The sequence below is a fragment of the Echiichthys vipera genome, assembly GCF_963691815.1.
Source record: "Echiichthys vipera genome assembly, chromosome: 20".
Classification (NCBI taxonomy): Eukaryota; Metazoa; Chordata; class Actinopteri; order Perciformes; family Trachinidae; genus Echiichthys; species Echiichthys vipera.
The window spans coordinates 386,826-399,496 of NC_139845.1; the positions used below are offsets into that span (position 1 = coordinate 386,826).

The following is a 12,671-nucleotide window of genomic DNA, read 5'->3' on the forward strand; positions in this document are numbered from 1 at the left end:
GGGTCCACCTGAGAGTCCACCTGAGGGTCCACCTGAGGGTCCACCTGAGAGTCCACCTGAGGGTCCACCTGAGGGTCCACCTGAGGGTCCACCTGAGGGTCCACCTGAGAGTCCACCTGAGGGTCCACCTGAGGGTCCACCTGAGAGTCCACCTGAGGGTCCACCTGAGGGTCCACCTGAGAGTCCACCTGAGGGTCCACCTGAGGGTCCACCTGAGGGTCCACCTGAGGGTCCACCTGAGAGTCCACCTGAGGGTCCACCTGAGAGTCCACCTGAGGGTCCACCTGAGGGTCCACCTGAGGGTCCACCTGAGGGTCCACCTGAGGGTCCACCTGGGGACGGACAGAGACGACAGTCCACTGCTGATGACATCATGAGATCGGACCAATCAGAGGAGTGGGAGGACCCGTACAGGAGCTTCTGTCTGTTTGAAGACGAGTTCAGCTCAGAGGACACGGACGCGCCTCTGCAGCCAATCACAGGACAGAAGCACGACACCTGACACCTCTGCAGCCAATCACAGGACAGAAGCACAACACCTGACACCTCTGCAGCCAATCACAGGACAGAAGCACAACACCTGACACCTCTGCAGCCAATCACAGGACAGAAGCACAACACCTGACACCTCTGCAGCCAATCACAGGACAGAAGCACGACACCTGACACCTCTGCAGCCAATCACAGGACAGAAGCACGACACCTGACACCTCTGCAGCCAATCACAGGACAGAAGCACGACACCTGACACCTCTGCAGCCAATCACAGGACAGAAGCACGACACCTGACACCTCTGCAGCCAATCACAGGACAGAAGCACGACACCTGACACCTCTGCAGCCAATCACAGGACAGAAGCACGACACCTGACATCTCTGCAGCCAATCACAGACGAGTAAACATCTCTGCAGCCAATCACAGAGCAGTACACGTGTGACATCACTCGTGCTGCGTTTAAGTGCTGCTGGGAAATCAAGACGATCAAAGTTTTAGAGCAATAAAAGTTTTTGATTCATTATTTAACAAATGTTTGTTTGTTTGTTTGTTTGTTTGTTTGTTTGTTTGTTTTTAATGAAACACACTGACAGCCCTTCACAATAAAACACTGCAACACACACAGGAAACACACTCAGCCCTTCACAATAAAACACTGCAACACACACAGGAAACACACTGAGCCCTTCACAATAAAACACTGCAACACACACAGGAAACACACTCAGCCCTTCACAATAAAACACTGCAACACACACAGGAAACACACTGAGCCCTTCACAATAAAACACTGCAACACACACCGGAAACACACTGACAGCCCTTCACAATAAAACACTACAACACACACAGGAAACACACTGGCAGCCCTTCACAATAAAACACTACAACACACACTGGAAACACACTGAGCCCTTCACAATAAAACACTGCAACACACAGGAAACACACTGAGCCCTTCACAATAAAACACTGCAACACACACTGGAAACACACTGAGCCCTTCACAATAAAACACTGCAACACACAGGAAACACACTGAGCCCTTCACAATAAAACACTGCAACACACACCGGAAACACACTGACAGCCCTTCACAATAAAACACTGCAACACACACAGGAAACACACTGACAGCCCTTCACAATAAAACACCGCAACACACACAGGAAACACACTGACAGCCCTTCACAATAAAACACTGCAACACACACAGGAAACACACTGACAGCCCTTCACAATAAAACACTGCAACACACACCGGAAACACACTGAGCCCTTCACAATAAAACACTGCAGCACACACAGGAAACACACTGACAGCCCTTCACAATAAAACACTGCAACACACACCGGAAACACACTCAGCCCTTCACAATAAAACACCGTAACACACACCGGAAACACACTGAGCCCTTCACAATAAAACACTGCAACACACACTGGAAACACACTGACAGCCCTTCACAATAAAACACTGCAACACACACTGGAAACACACTGGCAGCCCTTCACAATAAAACACTGCAACACACCGGAAACACACTGAGCCCTTCACAATAAAACACTGCAGCACACACAGGAAACACACTGAGCCCTTCACAATAAAACACTGCAGCACACACAGGAAACACACTGAGCCCTTCACAATAAAACACTGCAACACACACACAGGAAACACACTGACAGCCCTTCACAATAAAACACTGCAACACACACAGGAAACACACTGACAGCCCTTCACAATAAAACACTGCAACACACACCGGAAACACACTGAGCCCTTCACAATAAAACACTGCAACACACACAGGAAACACACTGACAGCCCTTCACAATAAAACACTGCAACACACACAGGAAACACACTGACAGCCCTTCACAATAAAACACTGCAACACACACAGGAAACACACTGACAGCCCTTCACAATAAAACACTGCAACACACACACCGGAAGCACACTGAGCCCTTCACAATAAAACACTGCAACACACACCTGAAACACACTGACAGCCCTTCACAATAAAACACTGCAGCACACACCGGAAACACACTGACAGCCCTTCACAATAAAACACTGCAACACACACTGGAAACACACTGACATCCCTTCACAATAAAACACTGCAACACACACACCGGAAACACACTGACAGCCCTTCACAATAAAACACTGCAACACACACACCGGAAACACACTAGCAGCCCTTCACAATAAAACACTGAAACACACCGGAAACACACTGAGCCCTTCACAATAAAACACTGAAACACACCGGAAACACACTGACAGCCCTTCACAATAAAACACTGCAACACACACTGGAAACACACTGAGCCCTTCACAATAAAACACTGCAACACACACTGGAAACACACTGGCAGCCCTTCACAATAAAACACTGCAACACACCGGAAACACACTGAGCCCTTCACAATAAAACACTGCAGCACACACAGGAAACACACTGAGCCCTTCACAATAAAACACTGCAGCACACACAGGAAACACACTGAGCCCTTCACAATAAAACACTGCAACACACACACAGGAAACACACTGACAGCCCTTCACAATAAAACACTGCAACACACACAGGAAACACACTGACAGCCCTTCACAATAAAACACTGCAACACACACCGGAAACACACTGAGCCCTTCACAATAAAACACTGCAACACACACAGGAAACACACTGACAGCCCTTCACAATAAAACACTGCAGCACACACAGGAAACACACTGACAGCCCTTCACAATAAAACACTGCAACACACACAGGAAACACACTGACAGCCCTTCACAATAAAACACTGCAACACACACACCGGAAGCACACTGAGCCCTTCACAATAAAACACTGCAACACACACCTGAAACACACTGACAGCCCTTCACAATAAAACACTGCAGCACACACCGGAAACACACTGACAGCCCTTCACAATAAAACACTGCAACACACACTGGAAACACACTGACATCCCTTCACAATAAAACACTGCAACACACACACCGGAAACACACTGACAGCCCTTCACAATAAAACACTGCAACACACACACCGGAAACACACTAGCAGCCCTTCACAATAAAACACTGAAACACACCGGAAACACACTGAGCCCTTCACAATAAAACACTGCAACACACACACCGGAAACACACTGAGCCCTTCACAATAAAACACTGAAACGCACCGGAAACGCACCCGTGGTCATTAAAGCGAAAAAATAACTTTTATTATAATTTTATAATAAAAGTTAAAGCTTTTATTTTGAACTCACCACAGACTGAAGCTCTTATTGTGTCTCCCGCACAGGAAGTGGCCGCCGTCACTGTGTCACGTTGATTGTGGTCCGGAGTCCGTGAGAAGTTCCTGCGGAGCCGCAGTTTGTGTCGCGGCGGTTTGTTTAGTTTTGGTTTGTTTGTTTGTTTGTTTGTTTGTTTGTTTGTTTGTTTGTTTGTCGACGTGACTGTGACGCAGCAGTCCGACCGGAACCAGGACCGGAACTAGGACCAGGACCAGGACCCGGAGCAGGTGAGTCCATCATTAAAATCACTTCACACACACTCACACACACACTCGCACACACACACACACGCACGCGCACACACCTGTGTCGTCATTAACTGAAAAAAGTTTGTTTTCAAAATAAAACAGAAAAAAACTTTTGTGTGAAAAAACTAAAAAAAGATTAAAATACATACATAAATAAATAAAAATTAAGTAAAATAAATAAGAAATAAATGTTTTTAATTTATTAATAAAATATTAATAATTTAATAAATAAGTTTGTGTAAATAACGTCCTGTAAAAAATGTATAAATAATTTATAAAAACTGAGTAAATTAAATAATAAATAAATACACAAATAAATACAAAAAGTAAAATAAGTAGGTTTGTGTAAATAACAAACTGTGTGATAAATACATAAAAAACAGAGTAAAATAAATAAATAAATAAATAAATAAAAAGTAATATAAATAATAAATGAATAAAGTGGAAATGGGAAAGTAAAATATAACATTAAACAAAAACATCTGAAAATGAATTTAGAAATAATAATAAATAAATAAATAAATAAATAAATAAATATTGGCGTTAATACAAAGTGAAATAAATAAAGAAATTGATTTTAATGTGCAGTTATTTTTAATATTATTTTTGATCCATTAAATGTCACTAATTTATTTATTTATTAGTTTTTGAAGTTTTAATTTCACAGCTGATCATAAAGACAAAAACGGAAAATAAGAAAAACAAACGAACGTTTTCACAGTCGTGTAAATGAAAAAGATGATTTATAATTTTTGCGGTTTATGACGTAAACGTGACGAAGCAAAAGTGCAAAACTGTGATTTTTCAAACTCAACTAAATCAGGTTTCACTTTTAATTTTCTCCTTTATTTATTTTATTATTAAAATAATCCCCATTTTCATTTCACTGAGTATTTAATCTTTATTTATTTATTTAATGTTTGTTAAATTATTTAATTTTTCTATTTTTTATTTGATGTTTTTGATTCTTTTTTAGTGTTTTTCTTTATTTCATTATTGTTCATTAAAGGTTCAAACTGACGTGTAAAGGGTGAACTGTGCTCCAGTGGTCCAGTGGTCCAGTGGTCCAGTGGTCCCTGTGGTCCCAGCATGAGCGTGCAGCCCCGGAGGATCCGTCTGAAGCCCTGGCTGCTGGCCCAGGTGAACGGGGGCCGGTTCCCCGGGCTGCAGTGGCTCGGTCCAGAACACCGGCTCTTCCAGATCCCCTGGAAACACGCCACTCGCCACACGCCGGCGTCCGACGAGGAGAACACCATCTTCAAGGTCAGACTGCACCTGAACGCACCACGACAGTCACCTATCCATCCTGTCCTTTATTATAAATACGCACCTGTCCACTGGTCCAAAGGTGCGCTAAAGTGTCCTCTAGGAGCATAAACGTGTGTTAAAGTGTCCTCTAGGAGCATAAACGTGTGTTAAAGTGTCCTCTAGGAGCATAAACGTGTGTTAAAGTGTCCTCTAGGAGCATAAACGTGTGCTAAAGTGTCCTCTAGGAGCGTAAACGTGTGTTAAAGTGTCCTCTAGGAGCATAAACGTGTGCTAAAGTGTCCTCTAGGAGCATAAACGTGTGTTAAAGTGTCCTCTAGGAGCATAAACGTGTGTTAAAGTGTCCTCTAGGAGCATATAGGTGTGCTAAAGTGTCCTCTAGGAGCATAAACGTGTGCTAAAGTGTCCTCAGGGAGCATAAACGTGTGCTAAAGTGTCCTCTAGGAGCATAAACGTGTGCTAAAGTGTCCTCTAGGAGCATAAACGTGTGTTAAAGTGTCCTCTAGGAGCATAAACATGTGTTAAAGTGTCCTCTAGGAGCATAAACGTGTGCTAAAGTGTCCTCTAGGAGCATAAACGTGTGCTAAAGTGTCCTCTAGGAGCATAAACGTGTGCTAAAGTGTCCTCTAGGAGCATAGACGTGTGTTAAAGTGTCCTCTAGGAGCATAAACGTGTGTTAAAGTGTCCTCTAGGAGCATAAACGTGTGTTAAAGTGTCCTCTAGGAGACTAAACGTGTGCTAAAGTGTCCTCTAGGAGCATAAACGTGTGTTAAAGTGTCCTCTAGGAGCATAAACATGTGTTAAAGTGTCCTCTAGGAGCATAAACGTGTGCTAAAGTGTCCTCTAGGAGCATAAACGTGTGTTAAAGTGTCCTCTAGGAGCATAAACGTGTGCTAAAGTGTCCTCTAGGAGCATAAACGTGTGTTAAAGTGTCCTCTAGGAACATAAACGTGTGTTAAAGTGTCCTCTAGGAGCCTAAACGTGTGTTAAAGTGTCCTCTAGGAGCATAAACGTGTGCTAAAGTGTCCTCTAGGAGCTTAAACGTGTGTTAAAGTGTCCTCTAGGAGCATAAACGTGTGTTAAAGTGTCCTCTAGGAGCATAAACGTGTGCTAAAGTGTCCTCTAGGAGCATAAACGTGTGTTGAAGTGTCCTCTAGGAGCATAAACGTGTGTTAAAGTGTCCCCTAGGAGCATAAACGTGTGCTAAAGTGTCCTCTAGGAGCATAAACGTGTGTTAAAGTGTCCTCTAGGAGCATAAACATGTGCTAAAGTGTCCTCTAGGAGCATAAACGTGTGCTAAAGTGTCCTCTAGGAGCATAAACATGTGCTAAAGTGTCCTCTAGGAGCATAAACGTGTGTTAAAGTGTCCTCTAGGAGCATAAACGTGTGCTAAAGTGTCCTCTAGGAGCATAAACGTGTGTTAAAGTGTCCTCTAGGAGCATAAACGTGTGTTAAAGTCTCCTCTAGGAGCATAAACGTGTGTTAAAGTGTGTTAATATTGATGTTGTGTTGTTGTTGTCTCGTTGTTATTGTGTTGTTGTGTCGTTGTGTTGTGTTCTTGACTCTGAAGCAGATTCCTGTTTCTGTAACTTCCTCACTTTTTTCTGCGGTTGAAGTCGAACTCTTGTGAAACTCTTTCACATCCGTTTCCTCTGCAGTGATTGGCTCACTCAGCGTCTCCACTGATGATGTCACTTCCTCCTTCACTAGTCCCTGCTTCTGCTTTTAGTTTTTATTCTGTTGTCAACAACATCAGGCTAACACAACAACAGGCTAACACAACAGAAGGCTAACACAACGACAGGCTAACACAACATCAGGCTAACACAACAGCAGGCTAACACAACATCAGGCTAACACAACAACAGGCTAACACAACAGCAGGCTAACACAACATCAGGCTAACACAACAGCAGGCTAACACAACAACAGGCTAACACAACAACAGGCTAACACAACATCAGGCTAACACAACAGCAGGCTAACACAACATCAGGCTAACACAACATCAGGCTAACACAACATCAGGCTAACACAACGACAGGCTAACACAACAGCAGGCTAACACAACGACAGGCTAACACTACAGCAGGCTAACACAACAGCAGGCTAACACAACAGCAGGCTAACACAACAGCAGGCTAACACTACAGCAGGCTAACACAACAACAGGCTAACACAACAGCAGGCTAACACAACAACAGGCTAACACAACAGCAGGCTAACACGACAACAGGCTAACACAACAACAGGCTAACACAACAGCAGGCTAACACAACAACAGGCTAACACAACAGCAGGCTAACACAACAGCAGGCTAACACAACAGCAGGCTAACACAACAACAGGCTAACACAACAGCAGGCTAACACAACAGCAGGCTAACACTACAGCAGGCTAACACAACAGCAGGCTAACACAACAGCAGGCTAACACAACAGCAGGCTAACACAACAACAGGCGTGGCTGTAGTAAACCCTTCTCTGTGTCTTGCAAGCGTGGCTGTAGTAAACCCTTCTCTGTGTCTTGTAGGCGTGACTAGTAAACCCTTCTCCTTGTCTTGCAGGCGTGGGCCCTGGAGACGGGTAAGTACCAGGACGGCGTGGATGAACCCGATCCGGCCAAGTGGAAAGCAAACCTGCGCTGCGCTCTGAACAAGAGCCGAGAGTTCCAGCTGAAATACGACGGCACCAAAGAAACGCCCGTCCAACCGTACAAGATCTACGAGGTGTGCGAGCAGAGCGGGGCCACGGGTGAGCACGCCGTCACGTCACGCCATCACGTCACGCCATCACGTCACGCCATCACGTCACGTTTGCTTTACACGGGGCTCATTCATATCTTTGGTTTCCCATCTTTAATCGTCGTGTGTTTCCCGTTTCAGACGGAGCCGATGACGATGACGAGGAGGTGAGGAACACGAGTCCGAACTTCGTGAACTCACAATCGCGTCATATTTTATCGTCCTGACGACGACTTTCTTTTATTTCAGATGCCGAATCTGATGGAGCTGCAGATCAGTGAGTCCGACTTTAGAGTCTCAAGATCAAGGTTTACTTTAAACACTGAACCGGAGAGTTAGACGGATAAAGTTAGACGGATAAAGTTAGAGGAATAAAGTTAGACGGATAAAGTTAGACGGATAAAGTTAGACGGATAAAGTTAGACGGATAAAGTTAGACGGATAAAGTTAGACGGTTAAAGTTAGACGGATAAAGTTAGACGGATAAAGTTAGACGGATAAAGTTAGACGGATAAAGTTAGACGGAGTTAGACGGATAAAGTTAGACGGATAAAGTTAGACGGTTAAAGTTAGACGGTTAAAGTTAGACGGATAAAGTTAGACGGATAAAGTTAGACGGTTAAAGTTAGACGGTTAAAGTTAGACGGATAAAGTTAGACGGATAAAGTTAGACGGATAAAGTTAGACGGATAAAGTTAGACGGTTAAAGTTAGACGGTTAAAGTTAGACGGATAAAGTTAGACGGTTAAAGTTAGACGGTTAAAGTTAGACGGATAAAGTTAGACGGATAAAGTTAGACGGATAAAGTTAGACAGATAAAGTTAGACGGATAAAGTTAGACGGATAAAGTTAGACGGATAAAGTTAGAAGGTTAAAGTTAGACGGATAAAGTTAGACAGATTAAGTTAGACGGATAAAGTTAGACGGATAAAGTTAGACGGATTAAGTTAGACGGATAAAGTTAAACGGATAAAGTTAGACGGATAAAGTTAAACGGATAAAGTTAGACGGATAAAGTTAGACGGATAAAGTTAGACGGATAAAGTTAGACGGATAAAGTTAGACGGATAAAGTTAGACGGTTAAAGTTAGACGGATAAAGTTAGACGGATAAAGTTAGACGGATAAAGTTAGACGGATAAAGTTAGACGGATAAAGTTAGACGGATAAAGTTAGACGGATAAAGGTAGACTGATAAAGTTAGACTGATAAAGTTAGACGGATAAAGTTAGACGGATAAAGTTAGACTGATAAAGTTAGACTGATAAAGTTAGACGGATAAAGTTAGACGGATAAAGTTAGACTGATAAAGTTAGACGGATAAAGTTAGACGGATAAAGTTAGACGGATAAAGTTAGACTGATAAAGTTAGACGGATAAAGTTAGACGGATAAAGTTAGACGGTTAAAGTTAGACTGATAAAGTTAGACGGATAAAGTTAGACGGATAAAGTTAGACGGTTAAAGTTAGACGGTTAAAGTTAGACGGTTAAAGTTAGACGGATAAAGTTAGACGGATAAAGTTAGATGGATAAAGTTAGAGGGATAAAGTTAGCTGGTTTAAGTTAACTCTAGTCAGACCCTTTGAGGACCTGGTCTTCAGAGACGGACCAGAGGCCGTGGAGACGTGAGGTCAGACGTCTGACGGACGCTCTGATGATGTCACATGTCATGTGATGATGTCACGTGATGATGTCGTGTGATGATGTCATGTGATGATGTCATGTTATGTCACGTGATGATGTCATGTGATGATGTCGTGTGATGATGTCGTGTGATGATGTCATGTGATGATGTCACGTGATGATGTCGTGTCTCCTCAGACCCCAGGATCAGTGACCCCCCCCCGTCCTTCGGCGCCTTCCCTGCTCATTCAGACGTGAGTCAGTTCAGTTTGTCCAACGGGACGTTTGGACACGTGATCCCGACGCCTCTGCTCCCCGCCAGAGGCCTCGCCATGACCTCTGACCTCGCCATGACCTCTGACCTCCCCATGACCTCTGACCTCGCCATGACCTCCGACCTCCCCATGACCTCTGACCTTAAGCCTCGGGGCGTGCTGGTGGATCAGGGAGGCTTCGTCCGTGCTGCAGGACGTTCTAACGGACCCCAGGACCTGAAGGCTCCCGGGCCGGCCCCGATGGAGGCCAGCAGCATGGGGGACGTCCAGGACCAGGGGGACGTCCAGAACCACCAACCCTGCAAGTACGACCTGCTGAGCAGCGTCCCACGTGAGTACGGCGTCAGACGGGCGCCGCGGGGTCTGAGTGATCCCCGTCCTGTTGCCATAGTAACACACAGTAACTGTCCTCTGTGTTCCCATAGTAACCGACCTGGACCTGAAGTTCCAGTACCGGGGCCGGACCACGGGCGCCCTGACCGTCAGCAACCCTCAGGGCTGCCGGCTGTACTACGGCCTCCTGGCGCCGACCCCGGAGCAGGTGGACCTGTTCGGACCCGTGAGCCTGCAGCAGGTCCGGTTCCCGGGAACGTCTGAGCTCCAGAACCAGAAGCAGAAGTTCTACACGGACGCCCTGCTGGACGTCATGGACCGCGGTCTGATCCTGGAGATCTGGCAGCAGGACATCTACGCCGTGCGCCTCTGTCAGTGTAAGGTGTTCTGGTCCGGACCGGGTTCGCCCGGACCGGGTCCACCCAACCCCATGGAGAGGGAGAAGAAGATCAAAGTGTTCAGCCTCAACGACTTCCTGCAAGGTGACCAATCACAAGGGAGGGGGGGCACCTAGAGTTCACTTTAGCACACGTTTATGCTCCTAGAGGACACTTTAACACACGTTTAGTCTCCTAGAGGACACTTTAACACACGTTTAGTCTCCTAGAGGACACTTTAGCACACGTTTATTCTCCTAGAGGACACTTTAACACACGTTTATGCTCCTAGAGGACACTTTAGCACACGTTTATGCTCCTAGAGGACACTTTAACACACGTTTATGCTCCTAGAGGACACTTTAGCACACGTTTATGCTCCTAGAGGACACTTTAACACACGTTTATGCTCCTAGAGGACACTTTAGCACACGTTTATGCTCCTAGAGGACACTTTAGCACACGTTTATGCTCCTAGAGGACACTTTAACACACGTTTATGCTCCTAGAGGACACTTTAGCACACGTTTATGCTCCTAGAGGACACTTTAACACACGTTTATGCTCCTAGAGGACACTTTAACACACGTTTATGCTCCTAGAGGACACTTTAGCACACGTTTATGCTCCTAGAGGACACTTTAACACACGTTTATGCTCCTAGAGGACACTTTAGCACACGTTTATGCTCCTAGAGGACACTTTAGCACACGTTTATGCTCCTAGAGGACACTTTAGCACACGTTTAGGCTCCTAGAGGACACTTTGACACATGTTTATGCTCCTAGAGGACACTTTAACACACGTTTATGCTCCTAGAGGACACTTTAGCACACGTTTATGCTCCTAGAGGACACTTTAGCACATGTTTAGGCTCCTAGAGGACACTTTAGCACACGTTTATGCTCCTAGAGGACACTTTAACACACGTTTATGCTCCTAGAGGACACTTTAGCACACGTTTATGCTCCTAGAGGACACTTTAACACACGTTTAGGCTCCTAGAGGACACTTTAACGCACGTTTATGCTCCTAGAGGACACTTTGACGCACGTTTATGCTCCTAGAGGACACTTTAACACACGTTTATGCTCCTAGAGGACACTTTAGCACACGTTTATGCTCCTAGAGGACACTTTAGCACACGTTTATGCTCCTAGAGGACACTTTAACACACGTTTATGCTCCTAGAGGACACTTTAGCACACGTTTATGCTCCTAGAGGACACTTTAGCACACGTTTATGCTCCTAGAGGACACTTTAACACACATTTATGCTCCTAGAGGACACTTTAGCACACGTTTATGCTCCTAGAGGACACTTTAACACACGTTCATGCTCCTAGAGGACACTTTAACACACGTTTATGCTCCTAGAGGACACTTTAGCACACGTTTATGCTCCTAGAGGACACTTTAGCACACGTTTATGCTCCTAGAGGACACTTTAACACACGTTTATGCTCCTAGAGGACACTAACACACGTTAATGCTCCTAGAGGACACTTTAGCACACGTTTGTGCTCCTAGAGGACACTTTAGCACACGTTTATGCTCCTAGAGGACACTTTAACACACGTTTATGCTCCTAGAGGACACTTTAACACACGTTTATGCTCCTAGAGGACACTTTAACACACGTTTATGCTCCTAGAGGACACTTTAGCACACGTTTATGCTCCTAGAGGACACTTTAGCACACGTTTATGCTCCTAGAGGACACTTTAACACACGTTTATGCTCCTAGAGGACACTAACACACGTTAATGCTCCTAGAGGACACTTTAGCACACGTTTGTGCTCCTAGAGGACACTTTAGCACACGTTTATGCTCCTAGAGGACACTTTAACACACGTTTATGCTCCTAGAGGACACTTTAACACACGTTTATGCTCCTAGAGGACACTTTAACACACGTTTATGCTCCTAGAGGACACTTTAGCACACGTTTATGCTCCTAGAGGACACTTTAGCACACGTTTATGCTC

At 45.0% G+C, this 12,671-nt stretch overlaps 1 protein-coding gene across 3 annotated transcripts in view; it reads left to right on the plus strand.

The window, feature by feature from the left end:
* irf5 (interferon regulatory factor 5) overlaps positions 1-12,671 on the plus strand; it is a 183,451-nt gene that overhangs the window by 167,000 nt on the left and 3,780 nt on the right. The window contains exons 1-7 of one of the 3 annotated variants that reach the window (XM_083934995.1): positions 3,857-4,044; positions 5,112-5,328; positions 7,898-8,084; positions 8,216-8,241; positions 8,324-8,351; positions 9,896-10,303; positions 10,398-10,787. In XM_083934995.1, the coding sequence (XP_083791121.1) occupies positions 5,155-5,328; positions 7,898-8,084; positions 8,216-8,241; positions 8,324-8,351; positions 9,896-10,303; positions 10,398-10,787 (1,213 nt within the window). In that variant the 5' untranslated portion in view covers positions 3,857-4,044; positions 5,112-5,154. Of the gene's footprint in view, positions 1-3,856; positions 4,045-5,074; positions 5,329-7,897; positions 8,085-8,215; positions 8,242-8,323; positions 8,352-9,895; positions 10,304-10,397; positions 10,788-12,671 lie in introns of those variants that run through there. The other 2 variants (XM_083934994.1, XM_083934996.1) reach the window with 2 other exon arrangements.